The sequence below is a fragment of the Equus przewalskii genome, chromosome 3 (genome assembly GCF_037783145.1).
Source record: "Equus przewalskii isolate Varuska chromosome 3, EquPr2, whole genome shotgun sequence".
Lineage (NCBI taxonomy): Eukaryota > Metazoa > Chordata > Mammalia > Perissodactyla > Equidae > Equus > Equus przewalskii.
Genome location: NC_091833.1, coordinates 24,969,416 through 24,996,545, shown reverse-complemented (window position 1 = coordinate 24,996,545; position 27,130 = coordinate 24,969,416). Strand labels below are relative to the sequence as shown.

General features: G+C 38.5%; 1 protein-coding gene across 1 annotated transcript in view; it reads right to left on the bottom strand.

Moving 5' to 3' along the window:
* Window positions 1-12,428: 12,428 nt before the first annotated feature.
* CNTNAP4 (contactin associated protein family member 4) overlaps window positions 12,429-27,130 on the bottom strand; it is a 263,723-nt gene continuing 249,021 nt past the window's right edge. Inside the window, exon 25 of the mRNA XM_070613914.1 lies at window positions 12,429-12,952. Coding sequence (XP_070470015.1) covers window positions 12,784-12,952 — 169 coding nt within the window. The 3' untranslated portion in view covers window positions 12,429-12,783. The remainder of the gene's footprint in view (window positions 12,953-27,130) is intronic.

The following is a 27,130-nucleotide window of genomic DNA, read 5'->3' as shown; positions in this document are numbered from 1 at the left end:
TGGGTAGGGGTTTTTATTTGGGGTTTTAGGTAGGGGAGGGGGACCGTGGACTTCTTGGTCTGCATTTTCCCATCGGCCTGTGTCTGGGACTGCTTCCAGCAGAGGAGACAGAGGATTGCTCAGATGAGCGTCCTTGGCTGCGGATCTCCATGGTGGAAGGTAGACTCTGACGTCAGGAAGCCAAGGAGTTGGGCCTGGGAAGCTTCAGTTTCTTGATATTCTCTGGACATTAGTTTCTCTGTGAAAAAACTTCAAGGTCCTAGGATTAGCTACAACTTTAGTGGAAGCCCAGTTTGAGGCCATCTGGACTTTAACAATTTGTAACTTCTTCTTGGTTGTAAAGCTCAGGGAGTCAGATGTTAAAGAAACAGACATTTACACATGAGTGTAACTAAAGATCCAGGGAACTAGGATGGTGGGGTTCTTAGTTTTAACTCCATACATGCCAGGTTCACTGTAGGGGAACCAATATCAAGGCTGATATTAACTAAGAGCCAGTAACACTTCTATGCTAGAATTTCTTCAAAAAATACCTCTTGGTGAACCTAGTCGATGCTCCTTAGAGCCCCTTTAGGGAAGCAACTCGATACACTGGTGGAGTAAAACACCTAGTTGTCCCTGCTCCAGTTCTTCTGTGCCTTATGGTAGGAAGCATGCTTACTGAGCAAGCTAGGGAGGCCCACCCTTGTCACCACTGCCTTGATGGCAGACGAAAGGGACAACTTTTATTTGCCTGATGAGAGCTTTGTGCATAGACGTTTCAGCATCCACTTGCATCCACTTTCCCCTTCGGCTGGGTCCCATATTCCCACAGATCCTTAGGCCTTCCCAGAGACCTGTTTAGAATAGGCATTGAGGACATTTACAGTAGTAAAAAAAGAAAAAAGAGAGAGAGAACTGTCATGGCCTTGGTTTTCCGATACCCAAAGCACCAAAGAAGGAAAAGAAATCTCTTTAAAGAGATTAAGGGAAAAAAAATGTTAGATTTAGGAGAAATAATAGCAACATTTATAATCAGATGGTATTCTAATTCACTACTAATTCAGCTTAGTAGGAGCTGAATTGGATCTCTCTGCTTACATTCTTTTAAAATTTGCTTAATGTTAATATAAATAATGAGTTGATAGTTATATGCTATGTTTTGCTATTTCTAATAAAATTTTTATAATGGAAAAGCCATTATTACCTGCCTAATGTGTTAATCTATTTTTCTTGATTTCCCCACGTATAGAAGTAGCCTTTGCCAAATGATTAATAGTTTTTATGGCCACAATTAACTGTAATTGAAGCCATGGAACTCAGGAGGAAATGAGCAACCCCTAAAAGGCAGCCTTAAGGCCCATAAAGAGACAGTAACACAATATGTATTGAGTCCACTTAGACTCCTAACATGGGGATTAAGGCTCATTTTGTGGTCATTGTTAAAAATACAATGCTATAGGCATTCACTTTTAAAGACAATTTAAAAGCAGAGGTGTGCTGGAGCCAGCTGGTACCAGCTCACAAGAAAGTCAGTTCTGTGAATTTCTTTTCAACTCTTCCTTCACTGACCTCAAGTATCTTGAAAAGGATCATGGTGGAAGTACTTACACCATGGAAATTGGCAAAAGCTACAAATAAGGGCTGGGTTTCTTCTTTTTTCTATCTTTTCTTCTTTTCTCTCTCTCTCTCTGAGAATCTGTCTACCAACATACCCCACCTCAAAGAGCAAATTTTAAATGTACTTAAAGCAGAGTTACTCCCTGAAAGATATTCTTAGACAAAAAAAGTGTACTAAATAAGTGCAACAATTACTTGAATAAAACACTGCTGCTTCTTCCTTCATTTAATTCTCATTTTATTTATTATCTTATCACCTACAATCTAGGCTTCCTGAAAATGATATTTTCTCTCAATTTCATTTTTTTTTGTTTCCTGTAGCCTACCATATTTTAGACCTTTATCATTCTTTTCCAAAATCTTCCATTTACTTTTACTGATATTTACTTCTTGCTTTTACCAGCAAACTCCCATCCATAAACAATATGTACATTAGATGTAAGGTTCCCCTACAAGTTGGAAACCAGGTTTCCCATTAAGATCCTAACATGTAAAAACTGAGCACATTGTGAATGAGAAAATTAACAGTGCCAGTAGAAGTAAGAATAGGAGAGGACGGGGCATAGCAATGACAGTAATCATAGGTACCAAATGCTGCTCTATCTACCCTATGCCAGGCATTGATCTTTAAGCTTTTCATTTGCTTTTCAAAATCATTCCTGTCAAGCACCATTTATGGTTGTAATTATTACCCATTTAAATCAGATTATAATTTATAATGATGTCACACAGTGAATGTATGCCAGAACAAAGATTTGAATCCAGTTTTTGTTTGTGCATCCTCCAATGTTCATGATCTCTAGTGGTACAATTGAGATGCGCTAATGCTCAAATGGAGTATGGTTGAAGGGCCTCTCAGTGCATCATAACATGTAAGAAGGAAGGCTGTGTAAACAGAGAAAGGTGTTAGGCTGCTTGTAAATTAAAGTATGACAAAATATGTCCTGAACTAACCAGAGGAGGGGAAAGAAATGAAAGACGTGCAGGCATTTATATAAATGATGCACTCTGTCATCTGAGTCCTGGATGATATTTCAGAATTCACCATGACTTTGTTGAACTTTCCAGCAAAAGTGATTCTATTGCCAGACTAATTAAAAATTGGATTTAGCACTGAGCTCAGTGGCAGGAAAAAGATGCCCCTGAGAGTGAACAGCGAATGATCTGTTTATTAGAAATTTGGATCCCCATGATAAATCATTTCTTTGGAATTTTAGGTCAGATAGGTATCTGTGGTTCAGTGATTTTTGGCCAAACCTGAGAGAATGATGAACCCACAGAGCTCTGTTCGAATTGTCTGGGAGGGGAAGGCTCTAAGCCAGGATGTAGACCAGTCTATGTTCCCTTTCTGTCTCTAATTGGGATCACATCCTCCATGGGGCAATTTCCCAATCCTGGGTTAAATATTCCAGGGTGTCTGGACTTCCTGAATCCTAGTTCTTATCACACTATTGCTTGTCTCCCTTAAATTGTAAGACCCATGAAGGCAAGAGACATATCCACCTTGCAGATTACTGTATCCATGGTATGAGTACATCCATTTTGAATAAATGGTTGAATGAATGAATGAGAATCCTTGTGACCACAAAGGTATTGTCTTTCATTCTGTGGCAAAACTCAGCTTGGTTGGTCACCCAGACCTCTTTACATTCTAATTTTAATACCACCTAATAATAATAAAATTTTGTTAGAGGCAAGTTTAAGCAACAAATAGATTGCTTCAAAAATAAGTTAATTTTATCTTGTCCATTTATAACCATATTTTTTGAGAAATAATGGTATAAGTTATTGATAGAGCCTTAGTACAATTTTAGCCAGATTAAAAACAGATCAAATGTTAGAAAGGAAATTAGCAGTTTTAGAAAAAGAAGTTTCCCTAATTCCATTCTGTTCTTTCTGACCCCAACAACTGCCTACATCATGGCTACCTGGCCTCTGATAAGAGAGACTTCAGGCAATATTGTTGGCTTACATGAACGCTGCAGCGTTACTGCCACAGAAAGGCAGCACCATTATTAGGAGAGAAGAGTAATAGCTGGGATGTTAAAAATCCCGCTAATGTAACAAGGTCTCACTACAAACTTGTGCTTGTCTTCATCAGCATATTCCAACCCAAAATCATGGGAGAGTGGATAATTGGCTAAATGGCACATAGAGGTAGAGTGTAGTGGCCGTCACAAAGTTGGAAATTAGGAAAAATGATATAACTGCAAAATTTGGCCCTGTGTAACTTGAGTTGGATTACATAGCCGCCATAAAGAAATTCACAAGGCCAGTAACAGTAATCAGTAAGATTGATATAGATAAAAATTTTCCAATATTAATCAAATTTGTTGTATAACTACACAGAAAAGGTCTTAATGAAAATACTTTCAGGAAGATATAATTAAAAAGAAAAAATGAAATAATTTCACATCACTCTATGGAATATGAACCAATGAAATAAATTACGTTAACGAATGTAGTTCTGGAAATGTTTTTCTTGACAAATTCTGTCAACACCAGTATAAGTTTAATTATTATGATTGTATTTATAAATATAAATGTAAGACTCAAGAACTAAGTGATCACTCCATGCAGAGATGCATAATAACTGTATCCCTATTCTTAGAAATAATATGAACTTCATTTTAGCTGATGACAGAAATATTCTTAACTATTCTGATCTATAGCTGTGTAAAGTAGGCCTACATACCTGGCCAATATGTACTGGGCTGTCTAAAACTGTGAGGGAGCACTGTACCCCAGTGTATTACATAATTTATGTGCTGGTTGTTTAAATTCAACAGCAATTATTTTATGGAAAGATTATTTAATAACATATGTGGTCTTTTCCACTTTAGCGTAAGCAGTAGACTTTGATAGCATCTATCTTTAGTAGATTAATGATAGCACAAAAGGTAGCAAGCTGTCCTTGAGGAATAACTCACATTTGCTGATAAAAGCACTCAATGACTCAATCCATAGAGCTAGTATTTCAAAACACATTTTAAAAGCTGATTTTGTAAATTTACTCAGAGAACCACATGATCTTAGCTCTCCTCGGGGATCTCAGAAACCATTTTGGTTCTGTGATGTGCTCCTTAAAACCTGATTTACTAGTGACTGTCAGTGACATTTTCAACCCACACAAATAACTTCAACATGAATCATAGTTCATAAATGTGATGCTATATAACATCTATCAAAAAAGTTTCAAAATAGTTTAATTTTAACTCATTTTACAAATAAGTTGAGTGAAACAATTTGCCACAAATCACCTAATTTTTTAATGACAGAACCAATACTGGAAGTCAGATATAATGACTCAGTCAGGAACTCATTTCAAGAAAATTACTTACATATTCTAATTTTATAACTTGTTTTTCAATTTTTAATACATTGGCCAATAATTGCTAATTGGCTTATAGGTCAATCTCAGTCTCAACCTTCTATCTTTCACAGCCCACCTCCAGGTGATGTCACTGCAGAACTCAGAATTTTCAACCTTGCAAGTGCAAAATATATTTTCAAAAAGAGAGAAATCTTTGAGAGATTATTTGGTGTATCTACTATACCATTACTATTTGCATTTTGGAAGAAATTGGTTGGCCCTCTTTTTCTTGCATCCTTTTCTCAAATCATTCAAAGAAGGAGTTTCTTAGAGCGGGGCAGGTCAATTATATCAGATTGTAGGGACAGACTACACAGTTACAAGCCACATAACGACGTTCTGGTCAATGACGGACCTTGTAAACAATGGTGGTCCCCTAAGATTAGTACCATAAAGCCTAGGTGTGTAGCAGTCTGTACCATCTAGGTTTGTGTAAGTACACTCTATGATGTTCACATGATGATGAAATTGCCGAACATTGAAGCAGGCTGTACCATCTAGGTTTGTGTAAGTACACTCTATGATGTTCACATGATGATGAAATTGCCGAACATTGACATTGTTAAGCGAAGCATGGCTGTACATCATAAATCATTTGAACGCTCCCACCTCCCTGAATTTTCTAATTGCTTCTTCACTATGTAAAGATATTTTCATTTCATTTATTTGGAAGACTATTATTTGATTAAGCTCCATGGTGCCATCAAAGAAAACTATTAGGATCAGCTGCATGTTTTTACTAAAATGTTAACTCTTGACTTATGGGAGTGTGTTCATGTCAACGAATTCTGTCAAATTCAGTCTTATGTTGACCCCACACACACACAATACATACTATCTGTCTAAAATCCTTAAAAATTCACTCCTCTCCATGCACCCCCAGTTCTGGTTGATATACATTAGGAAGATCCTGCATCCACTTTGCTGTGTTGGCTTTTTTCCCCCAGGAGCAGGGCTGGTACTTCATGATCGAGAACTGACCCTGGTTATTGACTCAGAGGCAATGAGGGGCAGTGAGGGCAGAAAAAGCTTCATCCTGCAAGGCACCCGCTTTCAGTAAGGTCTTCACATGGTCTCCAGGCAAGGGGAAGCTAATCTCCTTTGGCAAGGAGGGACTCAGGGAATTCCGAAGATACAAATGTCTTGTGTTTATCCACCTGTATATCCCCAAGCAAGTCTGAGGGAGTACATTTTTTTTCCTACCAGGGCCCTGACTTTGACAAAGGAAATCTACATTTAGTTTTGTTTGCAGCTTTGCTCTCTTATAATCAGAGCCTGATTTTCAGCATGTTGTTCTGTGAGGTGGCAGGAGAGTACCCCTCGGAGCCACATTTGAGGCCCCCTGGCTTTCAGAACATGTCTTAAATTGGCAGTTGACCTCCCCGAGATTGTCATATCTTTCTGTAAGTTCTGTCAAAAACCATTCTCTTCCATTATCCTGAAGTATAGCAAGAATTCCTTAGTCTTCTAGGGTAGTGTCATGAGCTAGTACCTCCTTCCAAGTCAGCCCAGCCACGGCATACTAGGGATTACGACCACCCTACTTAATGGCCAGCCGTATGGTCACTATCACTTTCATTCAGATGAGCACTGCAAATCTTAAAACCCATCCTGAGGCTGTGTATTTTAAAAATATTCAAGCACAAATTTTCTTAGTCCAGGAACTTTAGAAAACAGTCTCAGGAAAGGATTTAGGTACTCAAATGTTATTTGGGTAATGTGAGATCAGAGTCGAGGAAAGGAGGAGAAAAGAAAGTGAGGCCAAGGAAGGTGCTCTGCAATGACATGGCTATTGCCTCACCCTGATCCACAGAATGATACAGCAGATCCCAGGAATGTTCATTCAGCTCTGGATAATTCTCCAAAAGTGTTGCAAAGGGGAATCTCATCTTGGAGAAGGGAAGACAGTGGCAATTTGTCTATTTGGCTCCTTCTTGCCTCCCATTTCCTGTTGATTGGTTTCCCCTTTTGGAAAACTAATGTCCTCCAGATCCCCTGACAGCCACATAGAAGCCCACCTCTCACACTTATTTTCAAAGGCCGGCATGGGTGAGAATGACAACCAAGAAAGAGAGAAAGAAGAAGGCATTAGTGAGAGTCTGAGAATGTGTATGAAGATTTTGTCCCCAAACAGTCCACAGTTTCTGCTCTTTCACCAATCCACTCATGCCTTCTCATTATTAACAGATCCCACCATGCAATGTGGGGCCTCCATTTTGTCCATGAGAGAAACAGAAGCATAACAGAGACACAATTCATCCCTATGGGACTTTAGAATTCTGTTGAAGAGAAAGCATAAGAGAATAAAATCATTAAGAAAGCTTGCAGTTTTAAGTAGTACACAAAACAGAGTATGGATATAGAGTAAAGGGGTAGTGAGAAGTGAGGAGTTAGTTTATCAGGGAAAATTTTGGGAAGATTTGACGTGTTTTGGTCTACATTTTTTAAAAGCAAAACTTACAAGCATGGCTTCTGCCTCTTGTATGTCTTGGTCCTTCTCCATCACACTATGCATACAGCCCAATTCTCTCTCATATTGTATTGCTATGACCATCACAGTCCACATCTAGTTAATTCAGCAGAGTACAGACACCCAACAGGATTACACATCTTCAAGCTACTTGGGGGTTGACATAGCTGGATGAATCTAACGCATTTTTTTTGATAGTTTAAATAACACAGCTATCACTAACTGTTCTAACAGTCTTAAGGATAGTCAAAGGTATCAACGATTATAGTTATTTACAGAGAAATTTTTAATAAAAATAAAAACTTTAAGAAAAAAACTAGGTAACAGGCAGAAATTATCATGGCAGGGAAAACATTATCTTCACAATTTATATAACTGTGAAATATTTAATCCCCATTCAAATCACACTTTTAATCCAGTAGCAATTGACAGTGAGCACAATTCGTATAAATTGAATTTATATTAAAATCTCATAATGCTATTAATAGACAAATTGCTTCCCAAATATATTAAGTGCTTAAAGACAATTAATTTCCAAAAGCAGATGTGTAATAGATGATGCAAAGATTCATTACATTGCTTCTTTGAAATTTTCTCAAAAAAATGGACTTTATTAACATTTTGAGTATACAATATTTAAAACCTACAAGAAGTCATAACCAGATGAGGATCACACACTAATGAAAGATATTTATTTATTATGAATACAAGTATAACAATTTAAAATCATTTGGAATAGCAAACATTTTCTGCTTCAATTTTATATGACTAACACACACACACGCGTCACCTCCCTATAAATGTGGAGGAATCTTGGCTGTGTTTAATGATAATCTGATCATGGGATATGCTTTTTTGGGTCAGTTAATACCCTTTATTTTTCTAAAGTCAATATCAATAGAAAAAAAATTACGTATCAATTTAACACTATATGAGTTAAATAACATGCCCCTAAAGATTACATTTCTTTGTGTTTTCTACATAGTGACTGCATGCCAATTAGGCTAAAACTGGTCATGTATGTGATACATGGTATGGTTTAAGATTCCACTCTGATATTTAAGCTCTCTCTTTTTCTTCCAACTCATTTTCAAACACTTGTTCGTCTAACTTTTGCCACCCTATAAAATAATGATTTAAGACTAAGTTGGGACAATTTAGTTAATGGAAACACCTAAGTCTTCTCGAAGATGGATGCTTTTAAGCCTTACTTATACTTAATTAGTATAAATCTTTATTGGTGGTTTATATGCACAGAATATTTATTTCTATCTCCATTGATCTTCTGCTCTCTGAAATACAATTTTTGACTCTTCACAAGTAACTTCCTACATTGTTTTGATAAATTTAATTTCTACATTTTAATCAAGCTGTTTGCTGTTAAAAACAACTGAATCAATGGCAAAGTCTTCAGGAATTCATTTAGAGTGTGGGTTCTTGACTACGTTGCGTCAACAGACCTCCTTGGCAGTCCAGTAAAGTTTGTGAACTTCATCCCAGAACAATATTGATATATAGACAACAAAATATTATATAAAAATGTATGTTTATTACATTAACTAACAAGCTTTCATGGCACACTAATAACTAGTTTCTAGAGATGAATATAAACTATATCTTGAGATATCTATAACAACTACAATATGACATGAAAATATCTGACTTCTACTGGTGTAAATTACAGGTCCGACTCATCCTGTTGTTGTTAGTTGCTGACAATCAGAACTAAAGGAAAGGCTATACGATTTCAATTAACCCAGCTATAATCCAGTTTAATTTTCTTCATCATAGCCATAAATATATTGTGAGAGTTTAGTAAAATGTCTCCTGACATTGTGTCTTTCAGTGTAGTAGTAGTAGTCTTTTATTTCTAATACCCCACAGAAATCTCTAAAGACTAAAACGCATTCCATTTCATCTATTATTGTGTGCTCATGGTCTGTGAAGGAGTTGCTACCTCTCAACAAATTCCAATTTTCAAGTGGTAAAGTCTTTAGGAAGAATACCTGTGATAGAATAACTTCTGCTTTATGCAAATTGTAGTAAACATGGTACCAAGAGCACCGGATAAGCATTGCTCACGAAACACCTAAATACAACGTTTCCATGACAAAATAAATCTGTGCTTCCCATATTAACATAGATGTAACCAAAAAATTATAGGTGTATCTAATATTATCATGTTAATTTTAGTAAATACAAGTCAAACTGACAGTACTATTTGTCTTTTGAAATAAACATTATCTTTATTGTCTCAATTTCCAAGTTTTCCCGGTGCTGGTCCCTAAGGACTTACATCATAAAAATAATTTAATTTATATAAAAAAATTACCGTCCAACCAGCTAGTATATCAGCGTTACCCAGCCTTTGAATCATTGCGACATATTTCATTTGAACATACATCCATCAAATTAGCTCCGTATGTCAACTCAAGGAGCATTAACTTTCACCTGGACAGAGGATTCTATAAAACCACTGCTGACAAGGTAGTTTCACAGCTCTTATTTTTATGTGAAACTGAAAAGCTAATTTAAATGCATACCGGAGCAGCTTAGTTTTATTGAATATGTGGGATATATAGTACACACCGCTTTAGCCTAACATCTAAAATGGGTAAAAGCAAAGGCTCTAGTTGTGTAAGCCACATTACTCACAATTCTTCTGATTTCATGAAATATGTAGTTTTGGATTAAGCAAACTTTCCTAAGAAGCATATTAAATCTTCAAGTGCACGCGTATGTGTGCATGAGTGTGTATGCATGTATGTACAGATGTGTGTGTTCACATGTGTTAATGTGAGTGGCCAAGTGGAGTCTAGACGTGCATGTTGGGAGCAGGTGTGGGTGCAGATGTGTGTGTCTGTTAGTGAATGTACGTGTGAGTGCATGTTGTGTAGGTGTCCCTGGGTGGTGATGTGTATTTCTGGGGGTAAAGGGCGCGTGTAGGGTACATATGAATGCAGGAGAGAGGCACAGGGGAGGGGTATTCACGAGGGGGACCGCGTGAAGGATGTGTGTGGGAATTTGGGGATGGGGGTGCGGAGGGCGCTGAGGGGGGCCACCGGTGTGCTGTTTATGGGCGAGTGTTGTGCACACAGGGGCTTGCCTCAGCCTCAGCAGTGGTTAGTATTTAATTCTAGTGGAGAGGAATTCCTGGGATCAATGCAGAGGAGATGGGGGGAGAGAGACTGGGATGCAGGGTGGGTACCAAAGAGATTTCAATGGCTTCAGAACTTCATCTGAGCCTGGTGCTTCCCATCGCTCATCACCTTTAATTGACATGCTTTATTTTAGCACCAGCACTAGCAACCCTTCCTCTAGGGATTTTTTTCCCCATGTTAGAGTATAGTATTTAGCAAATTTCACCATTTATGATCACTTTATTATAACCAAATTAACCCTGCCATAAACTTTGACATTTAGAACCACAGAGAACATATTGATTTTTCAGCTATTCTGCTTACGTGAACGTTTCAATTCTCATGCAGTGCTTATAATTAGGAGATACTGTACATTAACTCTATCATGTTATGTTTGTTAAGAACCAAGTTCAGAGAGTAGAAAAATGCCAAGATAGATTTATTCTCCAAAACGGGCCATGGATGTATTGTCACTGTTCCTTCTAATTATATACTTAGCGTAAATTCTTCTGTAAAATATACAATTGTAGTCACATAGCAGTAGTTATGAGGAGGCAATAATATCATTTCAGGAAAGGAGTATCAGAAATCTTAAAGGTTCAAGTGATTCTTAAGGTAATTTACTCCAAATCCTCAATTTGGCAGTGGAATAGATGAAGTTCAGGGATGTTTTAGTTTATTACTCAAACTTTTCTTTTTTCCTTCAGACACAGTTGATACTTGTATTCTGTGTGTTCTTGGTCAGGTACCATTCATGACTACGCATTTATGGAAATAAAAATAACTGTATCTCAAAGAAAGAAATTCTAGAAAATAACCTGCTCTGGGAGCAAGTGGAAGAAACAGGAGCTGAATAACTTCAGATCTGAGAGGGTCATACTGGACAGGAGACATAGCCATGGGCTGAAGATAAATAGGGCCCATGGGTTTTCAAGGTGGAGAATTACACCAAGCATATCAGCCATTTTGGCTCTAATTCCTTGCTTTTCTCCACTCACTTCCCTATTTTCTGAACTCTTGAATCTTGAATTTTTACCCTCAATTGTCAATCTGGATAATACTTGAACCTGTGGACTCTTGAGTGGTAAACCAAATTCAAATTAATCACAGTACCATTGTCTTAAATTTTTTTTTTTTTTTACCATTTTCCATCTTTTGAGTATTTTGTGCTTTTAAACATTTTTGTTTACAAGAAACATTTTTAGTAGGCAATTTTGTGGCTTACCAACATATGTTCTTAAAAGGAACAAAAGAAAGCACCCCCAGACTCAAACCTGAGACCTCTTCTCTTTTCTCTCAAGCCTCCTTCCCGCGTGATCTGAACCGGGATCATGGCTTCAAATATCATCTCCTGATTCATGACTCCAAATATTATATCCAGTTCCAGATTCTCTCTGAACTCCAAATTCATATAGAGTAGTCCCCTCTAATCCACGGGGGATATATTCAGAGAACCCCAGTGGATGCCTAAACCTGTGGGTAATACCTTATATCTACCATGCTGTTTCCTATACATACATACCTGTGATAAAGATTAATTTATAAACTAGGCACAGTAGGAAAATAACAATAACAAATAGTAAAATAGAACAATAAAAGTATAGTGCAATAAAAGTTACGTGAATGTGGTCTCTCTCTCTGAAAATATCTTACTGTACCTTACCTTCAGACCATTGTTGATCGTGGGTAACTGAAAACAAAACTGCGGATAATGGGGGGACTGCTGTGTCCTCAGACTCATTCTCGGATATCACCAATTGAAGGCCCAGCTGGTATCTCAAACCCAGGCTTTACATGTCCAAAGGGAATAAAAGAAACTTGAATAAACAGTCATCTATCTCTCCCCTTTCTACTCGCATTCAAGCAACTATTTTATTTTTTATCCTTTGGACTTATTACAGGCATACAATAGGACACACATACACATTGAGGTAGGTAGCCTCTAAGATGGTCACAAATAATCCCATCTTTTGGTATTCAAAACCTTTGGTAATCCCCACCACTTGACTATCTTGCTTCCAACAGATTCATTAACTTTGAGAAGATGCCACTTCTGTGATTAGGTTACAAAAGATTGTCACTTGGGTTTTGCTAGCGGACCCTGCCTCTTGCTGGCTTTGATGAAGCATAACAAAAGAAAAGCCACATGGCAGGTAACTGAGGGCAGTCTACAGCCAACGGCTCGTGAGGAACTAGGGCCCTCAACCCAACAGTCCTTGAGATGAAGCCTCACGACAAGCAGGTAAAGGAGCTTGAGCTTGGAAGCAGATCCATCTCCGGTGGAGCCTTCCGCTGAGCCCCCAGCTCTGGTTGGTATCTTGACTGCAGGCTTGTGAGAGACCCCGCAGCAGAGAATCTGTGCCTGTGTTCCTGACCCCCAGAAACAACAAGACAACAACTGTTCATTGTTTTAAGCTGCTACGTTTGGGGATGATTTACTACACAGCAATAGATAACTCACACACATTTGTGCTCTTTTGACATAAATTTGAGTATATTCTAGGTACCATCCTGTACTTTACTTTCACTGATGTAACATGTCAAGTCATTGAGGATTAAGTGATAATAAGTGAGAAAAATTACATGAGTTCAAAATAGATACTCAATACATGGTAGCTGCGTTTTTATTAGTAGTTAGCCTTAATTCTTCTATGACCTCCATTGTCCCCACCATAGCTGCTATAACAATGAGCACAACAGCTATAATCATAATGACAATGGCTACGACTACAACTAGAACTTGGTTGACCACACCAAACACATTCCTGCCTCAGTTCTCTGGAGGTGCTGTTCCACTGCCTGGAATGGTCTTCCCACATGTATCTACATGGCACGCTGTCTTATTTCACTCAGACCTTAGTTCAAACATCACCTCTTCAGGGAAGCCTTCTCTGGCCACTCTATCCAAAATAGCACTGCCACTCCCATATCCTCACACTGTTTTTTATTTCATAGTTTCTATCATGAGTGAGAACAACAAAAGCAGCCCCTGACTTCCAGGGGCTGCTCAATATAAACAATTTCACAGAACCCCACCCCCCAGACAAGGCCACCTCGTGACCATGATAAAATGCGATAAAAAAAAATGCTACTTTATAGTTGTGCCTAAGTACAGACAGAAAGCACTGGAAAAGCCAGAAAAATCCCAAACTTCAATTACTTCCATTTCCAGATAGCAGCCAATCCAGAGCAAAGCCCTGTTTTCTCAACACCCCCCCCCAAATTATCTAACACAAACTCAAATTCTGAAAGTCCTTTCGAACACATTGTTATTGAGACCCCCTGTTTCCCCAAAGAGTATGCTGTCCTTTGTTGCAATGAGTAATAAATCCAGCTTTATTTAACTAAAGGTGTGCTGGTGGTGGGCTGTAGTTGTAGGGCATCGACATTACCTAAGACAGATATTTATTTATTATTAGTTAATTGTAAGGTCAGGGAAGTCAGGAACTTTTCGCTGTATGTGTTCGGTATCGTATCTCCACTACCTGAAACAAAGCCTGGCATGGGTTCAGAGATCAATACATTTTTGTTCAATCATTGAAAGAAGTACTCCTCCCACAACAGATCCTTCTCTCCTCCCGCAATAATATGGATTGTGTAATAATCGGGAACAAACAGAGTTTGGAGTCCTCACTGCAGGATCCATTTTCTCTTTAGGATAAGGTCCCTTCCTAAGTGACTTCACATTATTTAATTCAGCAACTGAGAACCAGCATAGATTTTCTTCTTAGGCGTAAATCTATTGCAGGGACACACAGAAATGTATCATTTTTTAAATTTGAATTCTCATGAATACATATTAGAAACAAAAATATCAATTTAAAGCAACATTTTAGAAACAAATAATTAGACCTATGGGGAAAACAGGTATAATTAACTTCTCAGCTAAAACTGAAATAAAGTTATGAGATTCCACCATTGATCACGGCCTCCTTTCAAACAGTAACTACAAGATTGTAATTATTCTGGGGCTACAAGTTTCAAACAGTTTCTACTGACAATATTGGCAACTGTGGTAATAGATGTCTTCATGACTCTAAAGGACTTGGAAGCATCAATAATTCCTTTTCCTTAGTCTACTCTATTTTTGATGAAGTCCTATACTTTCCTCCTCAAGATCTTACTTTAGGCATCAACGCTACTATCTTAGACCTCCATTAATAGCTTCATTACTACAAGACACTTATTTACATCCTGTCAATATCTCTATAATTCTAGCTGATGTTCCCAAGATTATCTCATTGTTTTGTTTTTAAGTTGCTAAGTCATTCTATAGGAAATAGAAATAAGTGGCTTTTGGTAAATCACAGTAAATTCTCCAAAATAAAAGTTAGATTATGAAAGGAGAGATCTCGTTAAGAGAAATGGCACATGAAACTGAGAGGTGATGACACGGCCACAGACCCAGCTTACGCGATGGCGCCCCATCTTCTTCCACTCCCTACTTGCCCTGGATCACACTGTCATTCCTACACCACATTGTCCTGTGTCTTTGTACATGGCATGGTGAGTATCCAAAAACAGCAGTGCAAACAATTGCTACAGCCATCAAGGACATTTACAAGTTGTCTGAAATTTTTTCTTGGCTCTAAAACTCAACTTACTGACCAAAAGACTTGAAAAGCTACTGAATGAAATTTTCTTAGAATCTCATTTATTTTTCATTTCATGTGGGGTCATAAGAGTATTACTGGCATTCATTTTGAGAAAAAAAAATGCTTACTCTCTTATATTTTTGCACTTTATGCCTGAAAGGCAGCTTTTTATGTACCCCCATCAGAGACATTCACCCTCTTAGTTGTGGATGCAATTTCTTGGTTATTATATATGGTTTCATCTCCCTTGTTTCCACCACAGTAACTGCTAGCACATTGAAATCCGAGTTACATATTGCAGGCAGTAACTAGGAGATGCTAGGCTAGAGAGTTTTTAGCTCTGCCATTGTTGTCTTGGATTACACCATGAATGCCAGACCATCTGTCAGGGAAGTGCTGCCAAGAGTGGATATTTATCTGGCTTCTCTGTCAATTTAAGAGGACTTAGCAAGTTGGCCACCTGCCAGCAGCTATAGAACCAACCTTCTGAGAGATGACTGCTGAGGAAATGACTGAAATTGTACAATTTTAATCTCCCTTTTCATTTATCCAATTTCTCCACATCTGCACATAATGAAAGGGAAGTGACTCCACACCCCTCTCCCCCGGCACCTCCACATGCACTCGTGACTCTGTCTCTTCCTTTCCAATACTTTCTTCCTGTCAAAATCCCATCCATCCTCAGGGTCCAGCTGAAATTACAGCCACAAGTGGCATCCCAGTTCACTTCCTCCTTTTGTGTTCTTCTTGGCTTTTGGTCAAACACATTTATTCAGCATCGATCATATATTGTGTTGTTCTTGCCAGAGACCTAGTGGTTGGCGCACAGCAACACAGCCAAGAATGCAAAAGTCTCTGTGACTCTCTAATCTTCTAGCAAATGTCTAGTCTGTGATATCCACTAATTACTGCAAAAAATTGGAATGAAGAGGCAAATCTCTAACCGAATTTAGGGTTAGTAGAAATGCACCTGGCAAGCATTTACTGAGATTTTCCTCTGGGGCCAAACATTGGAGATACAAAGACAAGTCAGACACAGGAGGTCAAAGTCCAGCATTAGAGTCAGACACTCCCATTTCAGTGCAATAGGTGGATTTTCAATGAGCAATAAGGGGAGGCACGGCAAAACTTCCAAAGAAATGATTTGAACTAAGGTGCATTACATAAGAACTGAATTGCCTATTTTTTTTCTCTTTTAAACACAAATAGAAAAAAAGTAAATTCAAATAAAAGCCTCACAAAATGTTCCTAATTTCATTTACTCTAGTGGGCAGAGAATTAGTTACAGTTGGTTTGTTGGTTTGCTTTTCTCTTGGATGTTCCTACTACCTTTGGTTGCAAAATATGGCCCTAAGTTTGGCAGATTGTTTTTGGCAAAAGGAAAAGGTTTTGAAGAAAAATGGAAGACCAGAGACATCAGTTTTATTATCTTCGTAGCACAGCCTTCCAAATATTCCCTAAGCATAACTATTTCAACGGACAACTTGGAGCTTCTGTCTGAGGTTAAGATAATGACTTTGAAAAAAAATATGAGAAGAGACAGATCAATCTGCAGAGGTCAAGGGTTGGGAGAAATTGTAATGGCCATTGTGGAGTCAAACTGGTTTGCAGGCTGGATGCTCAGAGTGGCCACCATGCAAAAAAGCCAGTGTGGTCAGCCCTGCCTATAGTCCAAGGGCTTCCTCAGAGCACAGTGAATGTGGCTAGCAAGAACACTGATGCCAAGAGCATGTAATGGGGAAGAGTCCTTAAAATATGGGCTGTCATACTTGGCTACATGTTGGAATATCTTAGAGAATTTTAAAAAATATCAATGCATGGGTACCACCCCAGGGCTTCTGATTTGATTGATCTAGAGTGCAGCCTAAACTTTGTGGGGCTTTGTTTGTTTGTTTGCTGAGGAAGATTCGCCCTGAGCTAAAATCTGTTGCCAATCTTCCTCTATTTTGCACATGAGTTGCCACTACAGCATGGCCACTGGCAGACGAGTGGTATATGTTCAAGCCTGAGACCTGAACCCAGGCCGCTGAAGCAGAGTGCACGGAACTTAACCACTAGGCCATGGGGACTGGTCTGTGGGATTTCTAAAAGATCCCCCAAAGTTTGAGAATCACTGCCATAGAAGATAAAAGGATTCAAGACATAGTCTTAGGGGCAGTTGGCCAAAAAGATCCTGAAAATAGATACAGAACACAGCACAAATCAGGAACCCCCAGATAACAAATTTGTGTGGAAAAGTGAGGCACAAGAATATAGAGTTGGCAAAGAAGTATCCTATGGAAGTCATAGAGTCATATCCCCTTTTAAAAGAGGGGGATAGGGCCAGCCCGGTGGCCTAGTGGTTAAGTTTGCACACTCCTCTTCAGTGACCCAAGGTTCGCAGGTTCAGATGCGGGTTGTGGACATACTCGCCCATCATCAAGCCATGCTGAGGTGCCATCCCACACACAAAAAATACAGGATGATTGGCACAGATGTTAGCTTAGGGACAATCTTCCTCAGGCAAAAAAGGGCAAGACTGGCAATAGATGTTAGTTCAGGGCCAATCTTCCTCACGCACACACACAAAAAAGAGGGATAAAATACAGTATAGGGTGATGGCCAAGCATGGAGAAAATATAGAAGGTGTCCAAGACCCTGTGTCCAGGAGTTCAGGATCGGAATGGGACTCACCCAGGAACGTGCAAAGATATGAGAAAGCACCATTGTGAAGGACCCTGGTGGAAAAGCACCAGTTCCTCTTTGGTTGTAAGACATGGTGACTACTTTATCAGACTTTACAAGTATAAATGTATTGCACAAATTTATCAGCAAATATACTCATATATCACCCAACACTACTGTCATTTAGTATTTCTTAGCTAACCAACTGTTAGCTTATAAGTCCTAAGTTAAATAATTATTTCAGATATGTGAAGCCAAGTATACCTGAATCTTATACATGGCCAAACTTTGGAAGGTCATAGAAAAAAACCCAACATTCACTTAAGGACTGGTCATACCCAGATGGGAAATATTATACAAATGGCAGGGATTTTTGCCACAGTTTTAGATCATAGGGACGAAGGTCGCTTCATGTTAAGACATTGTTTGATCTGTTTTACTCCAGAGAAATGATTTCTAAAAATATGCATTTTTACCTTTGAAATTTTCACATTTCACATTTTTAAGAGGAAAGAATAAACATTTGTAAAGACATCCAGTAATGATTGACATAAACTTATGACCACAGTTGAGGGAGGCTGAAGCTCTATAATCAAGATGGGTTTGGTTTGGGCAGAAAAAATGTAAGCATAGTTAAAAAATATAAGTGTCTACGTGTCATAAAATCTCAAGACTTTTACACCTGCTTAAATCATAACACGCAATTTTCTGAGGAAACTCACTGTGTTGTCTCCAAAACAGAGAAGATGTATGGCAAGACCAAACAAATAGGCTACAGTGGAAGCTTCTCGTTATGTGAAATGATACAATACATGCCCACTCCTAAATTCGTTCCACCCAGGAACATCCAAGATCTAGAAATCCCACGGATTTTTAATCCAAACATTTCAACACATTTAGTTTAAATCTTCTTTCCCCTCAGATTCTACTTTATCGACTCTGTTTCCACACATCTGCTTCTCCACTGAGCAGCATCAACTGATTTTAGGACCGCAGGATTTCAAGACCTGGATGCTAATCAGCTCTCTTCTCTCTGTGCAAAGCCTCATGGGAGAAAGGATATGGAGTTTTATGAAGGATTTATTTCAACAAAACTCTCTCTACATCTGTGGAGTGTTGACATAATTCTCTATTTCTTTGTGTTCCCTCTTCAACTGGTTGTCCAAAATACAGCCACATGGGCGTGTACACACTGTTTAAAACCTCACTATTCAAAGTGCGGTCCATGAACCAGCAACACCGGTGTCCCTGGAAGCTTGTTAGAAATGCAGACTCTCAGGGTAAACTCCAGACCATCTGAATCAGAAACAGCTTTAACAAGCTCCCTGGTGATCGGAGCGCAGGTTAAGATTGACAATGACAGCTCTAGGTAACCTGCCCTTCAGATTTCTCTGGATACCTACTATTTGCTTTTCATATATTTAAAGTTTTTTTGTTCATTTTTTCATCTGAACTTCACAAACAGTGGTTTTCGGGGAAAAAACTCACAATAGGCAAAGCAAACAAACAGATGAATAAATGATTCCCCAGCTGTTCTATTTCTGTTTTTATCTGCTGGTTATCTCAGACTCTCCTACAGCTTTAACCATAAGGCTTATGCAAATTAACTCCCTTCTTCCATCTCCATGCTCACCTCTTTCAATATCCAGTTTCCCATTTAAAATACACTCACTGGATACTTCCATCACGATAGACCTAAAGCAATTAAAAACTAATTGGTCTAAAATCTAATTATCTTCTGCCTTTAAGATGCTTGGTTTTAGTATTACAAGTGATAAAAATAATAATTACCACAAAAGAGATTCCTATGTGATTCTAATGAACAGACCACTTTGATAAATTCTGAGTATACTCAATATTGCTTCCCTCCTTTTGAAATAGGTGTCCAACTTTTTGAAATAAGTTATCATTAGCTTCAATGTGTATTTATTTATATCTCAACATATTTCTTTACAACAGCATTTTATTTACTTTTTTTTTTTTTTTTTTTTGAGGAAGATCAGCCCTGAGCTTACATCTGCTGCCAATCCTCCTCTTTTTGCTGAGGAACACTGGCCCTGAGCTAACATCCGTGCCCATCTTCCTCTATATTTCATGTGGGACGCCTACCACAGCATGGCTGGACAAGTGGTGCGTAGGTCAGCACTCAGGATGCGAACCAGCGAACCTGGGCCGCCTAAGTGGAACATGTGAACTAAACCACTGCACCGTGAGGCCAGCTCCTGCAACAGCATTTTAAATTCTAAATTTGGGGCAGTTTTTTTGGGGGGGTAGCACACCTTGTATTGGCAGGCTAACAAGTATATAGATTTGCCACAATTCAAGTCAGAAGCCCAGTAAATTCTAATTTATATTATCAAGAGTTCCAATTTTCCAAATAACCTTGGAAAACATAGTTGGAAATTGGACTTTACCTTCTTAATTACAACGAAAAAATAAATATTTTGCTACTACACCACTTGGAGATCATGTTCATATCCCCAAATGGAAATCATTGTTTACACTCACATTACCGCTACTTGTATTTAATTTCCAGAGACTAGGGAATTCTGAATCATTTTACAGCTCAGAAGATGCTCAACTGGATTGAACGTTAGCCTACTCAGCACATGAGGCATTCACTCATAAACTTCCAAGGAGTTACATTATGCTTGAAGTGAAGCTGAACACCATATTATCTTTTACTCAAGTTTGAAAATAAATAGAAATGGGAGAGTGAAAAAAATAGTGCACAAAAAACTCATTTAAATCACAGACAAATCCTATGAACCCATGGTTTCTGTCCACATCGCAAGGCAAGAATGAATAAATCTAGTCAGTTGTATTCAAGAAAAATTAAGTTGAAAATTGCCATTGACTAAAAAAAAAACTTAGGCATTCATGTTTTAGCTTTTTCTTAGGCGAGATGTCACCATTGCAGGGTGGGTACTCATTTTGAAAACACACACTTGAAGTTTTATTCCTTTTCCTAAAATCAATACAGAGATGACTTACTTGTCAATAAAGGCAACACTGAAGAGATGAGGCCAAATGCAAAGCTTGGGTTGTTTCTGGCTTACTGAGAAGGCGAATTCAGACACTCACCAAGCTTCCCCACAGTGATTTTGCTTCACGACCTCCTGGAAGTCGCCAGCTCGCCCGGGTCTGCTCCCTGCACAGGCTACTGCTTCTTATAAACACACGCAGTTCTATTTCCCGCTGCCTTCCCCATTCACCTCCTCTAGACAACAAGAAAATCCTAAGAACAGCTCTCAAGCTACCAGCTGGTTCAGTCTACCACCAGCACCGAGATGTTGATTAAAAACGGAAATTCCTCTCGCGTACTTAATCAGAATCACTTGACTTGGAGTCTGGGCATACGCAGCTGAAATGACTTAATTTTCACTAAATTTTGAGAACTACTGCATCTAATAATAGAGAATGTTGGTCAAAGTCACAGACACCTCCAGCATTCGCCCACATCCCTATCCTGTCTTGCAAAGCAATTTGGAAAGCACTTCCGAGACGTCTGGAATTTATGCTTTAATTGTAGCTGTTAAGCTATTGTGCTTTAATTTGTGTTCAACAAATATTAGTATAATGAATGTTCTCTTATTTACATTAAATAACACATAGGAATTACTACCTATATATTACTGAGGAGTCAATTGTTTGGATTGAGGTGAAATGCATAACAATAGATATTAACACATACAACATTTAGTCTATGTCAAGTTACATATCCTTTAGTGCATTAATTCAGGTAACACTGAAGGTTACGTGCAGCATTAGGATTTATAAGAGGCATCTTCCAGGAGGCCATGATGAAAAGGCTTTGGAGTATGTGTTGTTAAATAGATAAAGCTAATTTGGAAGAGAGAGACACTTTGAAAACTTAGGCCAAATGAGTCTACAAGGGTATTTACAATGTTCCCTTTAACCATCTCACTTGGAAAATAATCTATCTTTGTGAGTTTCCAACAAAGTACATTTTAAAAGTGTCTTTTATAATTCAGACAAGTAACTGTAAAAGAAAACACACACACCCACACTGCACATAAAACACACACAAGCATACACACACAGAGTACATAAACTACACAGGCATATATATGCATGTATACAAATATATATACATATATACAAACACACATACATATACAAATACAGATAGATAGATCTATACATACATAAAACACCAACCAATACCAACACCTGGCACTTTACATAAATACGTCTTAAAACATCTAGAGGAAAAATTCTGGTCCCTTAAAAATTCAGGTTCACAGGATGCACGGTACCCTCTCAAACACTCTGAAGATATTGGTGGGCTGTGGGTGACTGCAGGTGGAGTGGGGAGAGCAGACAGGAGGCGTGACTAGGGAGCTCTCTTTGTGTTGGACACATGCTCACAGGTCACAGCCAGACCGTGTGCAGATGAGATAAAAACCTTTGTGTCCAAAAAGATGTTCTTAAAACAGGTTCAGAAACTTCAGAGCTCTAATGTCTGTAGAATAAAATCATAATTATATTTTTGTGTCAATTACAGCAAAACAATTAGCACCAACCAAAGGACAAAGAGTCAGAGGACCTAGCGACAAAGACTCTCTCCCTGACCAAACTCTACCCAGGCTTCTCTGAGCCCTCTTCTCAACTAGGCCTCAACCTTGTCCTATAAAGACTTGAACTAACACTGAGATAGTTCCTAACATCCCTAAGATGGCCCTAGGCCCCCTTACAGTGCCTGCCTGCAAAGACTGAAGGCTGCCAAAATAATTTACTGTTGGTTCCTGCCAACACTTGAGGATAGGAGGATAGAATGCTAACTTTGATAATTGCCAGGGAGCAGACACAGCCAGGCTAATGGCATTTCCACTGACTAACCCTTTGTAATTTTTCACTTCACTGACTCTGCTGGGCCCCCATCCACCCCTCCCTCCTCCCTCTCCCTCCCTTTAAAATGCCCAGTCACCTGTGTACAAATCCAACTGGAGCTCAGTTCACGCTGGATTCTGTCCCCTACTGCAAGAGTCATTACGAATTAAAATCTGTCCTTACTATTTTAACTAGTGTCTGGCTTTGTTTATCTTTCACAGTAGCAATGTGGACTATTTAAAACAGCCAAGTCATAGGATAAGTGACAGGTTTCCTCTTAAAATAGAGGAGAAGGGAAGAGAAATCACTTAAATTGACCTGAGCTGCACTTAAAACTATTAAAGTGTAGAGAGAAAGATGTTCCACAAGGGAAAATATGGTTATTTATTCTCGCTCCATTAGGTATTTTTCTCCTAGAAATATACAGAAGTTAACTATTTGTGATTAAATATCAATATCGATACTTTACTTTCTTTAAGAAAAATCCAGCTGATTCGATCATATGATACTCTGTGCCTATCCATAAGCCTCACCTGGGGGCCATCACAAAAGAGGCCAAATATGGAAAATCTGAGCAACAAAGCACACAGGCATAGTACTGGGTTATGACTCACTGAATAAAATGTACACACATGTGTCCATGCTAACATAAATAAATAATTGAATATGATAATTAAATGGTGGGGAAGGGCAGCTTTCCTTATAGTTAAATTCAAATTAATAAATGTGGAAGGAATGAGGGAAATACAAAAGCACCATTAAGCATACACCACAGTAATAATTGTAGGAGGCAAAATCCATAACAGATGCTGAAGTTAGTGGGTAAAAATTTAAAGAGAAACAGGAAATGAACCTAGGTTAAACGTAACTTTACAAAGGAGTAACTCAACAGACTCCACCTTAACCAGTAATTCAAGGTACAGATCACAAGTAGTAGGGGATGCTAACATCAAGTACCCCATGATTTTATGAACTAAGAAGGACACAACATCATCTCTGCAGTATTCTTGCAAAAAAAAGCATAAACTCAATTTAATGATGAGAAAACATCAGACAAATCAAAATTGAGTGACATTCCAAAAAATGATCAGGGGTCAGCCCCATAGCCGAGCAGTTAAGTTCGCACACTCCGCTTCGGTGGCCCAGGATTTCGCTGGTTTGGATCCTGGGTGCAGACATGGCACCGCTCACCAGGCCATGCTGAGGCAACGTCCCACATAGCACAACCAGAAGGACCCACAACTGAAAATATACAACTATGTACCAGGGGGCTTTGGGGAGAAGGAGAAGGAAAAAAAAAGAAGATTGGCAACAGATGTTAGCTCAGGTGCCAATCTTTAAAATAAATAAGTAAAAATTAAAAACGATCAGATATTTTAAAAAATCAGAAGTGTCAAGGTCATGGAAGACAAGCACAAACTAAGGAACTGTCACAGACGGAAGAAGATTAAAGAGACATAGCAGCTAAGTGCAATCAGGGATCTTGGTTAGATCCTGGAACAAAAATAGGATACTAGGGGGAAAACTGGAGGAACTGGTGTAAGATCTGTAGGTTAGTATTCAATTTTAATTTCCTGGTTTTCATAACTGAAGGATGATTATGTAAGTTGTTAACATTAAGGAAGCTGAGTGAAGGGTAAATGTAAACTCTGTACCCGTTTTACAACTTTTCTGTAATTCTAAAATTATTTCAAATAAAGAGTTTTTAAAAAGATAGAGACAGCATTTTCATGGAGACCCATCCTTTCTTGTGCTATTTGCAAATTAAACCTAAAATGCTATTAGACATTTAATTTCCTTCCTGGTACACATTTGGGTTTATCTTCTGAAAGTTGCTACCGGTATATGAATGGGCACATCCTCCCATGTCAACTGCCAGGTCTGTTGATGAGTGAAAGTCCAGCTTGATTACTAATAAAATGCATTTACTATACATGTAGTTACACTCTTTAAACATTAGAATTAGTAAAAGAAAATTACTGATGAATATAGCATGCAAAATGCAGTGTTAATTGCCCATAAGTGTTATTGTGGGTAAATTGATATTGAACAAGGGCAACATTTTTAGCACTAATGTATATAATACGACTCATTTAAAACACATTTCAGCACCTCAAAAATAAAATTTAGCAAATTTAGGGCATTGAGTAATTGGCGTTCATTAAGGTTTTCTTAATTGGATAGTTTCTAAATAGGTTTATTAGTGATCACAAAATGAATCTATAAAGCAACTTGTAAAAATGTAGAATTCACCATGTAATGGACACTGTATTCACGGTTATTACTATCGAGAGGAGTTGGGCGTGGGATAGATAAGCCACATTTTGCTTAATGTTTGCTTTGAGGTATTTTATTGTTCTAAATAGGTAGTAAATGTCCATTTAAAAAGAAAAACAATAGTCAGCAAGCTGCATAAAAAGTAACTGGAGGACTGTCTATGTCGCTACCAATTTTCATCACGTACGTGAAAGCAATCACCCTCAATCATGCTGCACGCCAAAGTCACCCTCCAGTGGAGCCACACTGACTCCTGGGCAGCCACAACAGGCTGCTGCCTTCCAGCCCCTCAGAGCCAGGGCATGGAAGCAACTGCAAGCATGCAAACAGAGCTGTATTAGAAAATAAAATCTGCCCAACAAATTATGTAAGGCCATTGCAATATTGAAAATCCCCCTTTTTTCCAATCTATTTCCAATCTACTGTCTAATCTATTATGCTCAAACTGTACCCTTTTTCTTTTAAATTAATCTAAATGCTCATAACAGTGAGTACCTATCACATAATTGTGAGCACATGTTGTATACATCTTACACAAACTGAACAAAAGAAAGTGATACATCAGTTAACTGCTGAGAAACTAGCTTTCAGTTCTACATAGTGGCAGGAACAATACGCAACAGACAGAAGTAAACGACTGACTGTGGCAGCACTCTGTTTACAAAATATGGAAAAGTGGGGTGGAGGCTAATGTGTTTTATTAAGAGCAAATAAGAGATACAAGGACTGGACAATGTAAGAATCGTAACCAGAGAACAAAGTTTTCAGCGCACACATTTTGCCTTTTGTTTTGTTTGTAAGACAGTAAAAGAAGACTGATTTTAGTGATGACATAGTATTACACAAGATGCTGATTAAACAAGCTTTATGGATAAGTACGGTGGCATGGGGGATGGGTTAATCTGTTTTGCTAACAATAAGTTGCATTTAAACATTACTAGGGGTCTTCAAGTTCTGGAGATAAAGACAATTATTTATCTTTGCATCAGAATTACTTTCTTATGGGGTGGATCACCAGAAATTGACCCATCAATTGTATGTATACAGATTGCAATCAGTTCTTAGTCATTACTTATTTAATCTGTGTTCATTCAATGAACTCTCTTGGGTGGTTGTTAAACATCAGGCCCTGGGCTTGGTGAGGGACTGAATGAGAAACCCCAAAAGACACATCTCTTGACCCCATGGGGCTCAGTCTCATGGAGAAGCATACAAGCGCTATGAGTCAAGTGCTTTCAGTAGGAGAATTTGACCCGGCCGCTGAGACCAGGGAAGCTTTGCTGAGAAAACGATGCCCAAAATGATAAAAATGTGTTAACTAATGAATCAGAGGAGAAAAGAATTTCCTATAAAGAAACAGCAAACTCAAAATCTATGCAACAGGGCAGGGGCTGAATGGAAAATAAGTGGAACTGAACTAAAAGGATACTAGTGTGGGGTATCTCCATCGGATGTGAGGCTGGGGTCAGATCATGATTATGTTCAGGTTAACCACATAATTTATCATTAAAAATGGAACATTCTTGATAGTGAAATATGATACATTTATAATTAATCTGGGACAATAAGGATAACCCATATAGAATATATGGTCACCATGACTTTCATCCTAAAGCAAAAAGAGGCTTCTAAAGAATGATAGTGAATGAGTGTCATATAGAGAGGTTTGCAGAGTAGAGAACTGCCAGAAGGTTGGGAGGTTGCAGTCCTCATGTGATAGACTAATTAGGAGGCCACTTCCGTGGACTGTCCAAGTGAGGATAATAGCTTGAATGAGGTTTTTGGAGAAGGAGGGGAGAACATGGGCTTATGATATATTTACGGGATGAATGGACATTTCTAGGTGATGAATCAAATAGGCAGTGTGATGACAGAGGACTCTTAGTTTGAGTTCAACTTTTGGCAGCTAGGTGGATGGTGCTACTGTTCTACAAAACAGGAAACCCTGGAAGGGGCCAGCAGTGGGGAATTGCAGATAGATATGTAGTGGGGATGAGGTTTGGAGCATGAAAGATGAAGTTAATCTTCACGTTAATACAGTAGGAGTCCCTGGAATGTACCAGAGAGGGTATGTCAAACTCCTCCACTTGGTATGCTGCAAGGATGAATATTCTACACTCTAGGAAATTCACTGTCAAGCACTTTAATTGTCCCGGCA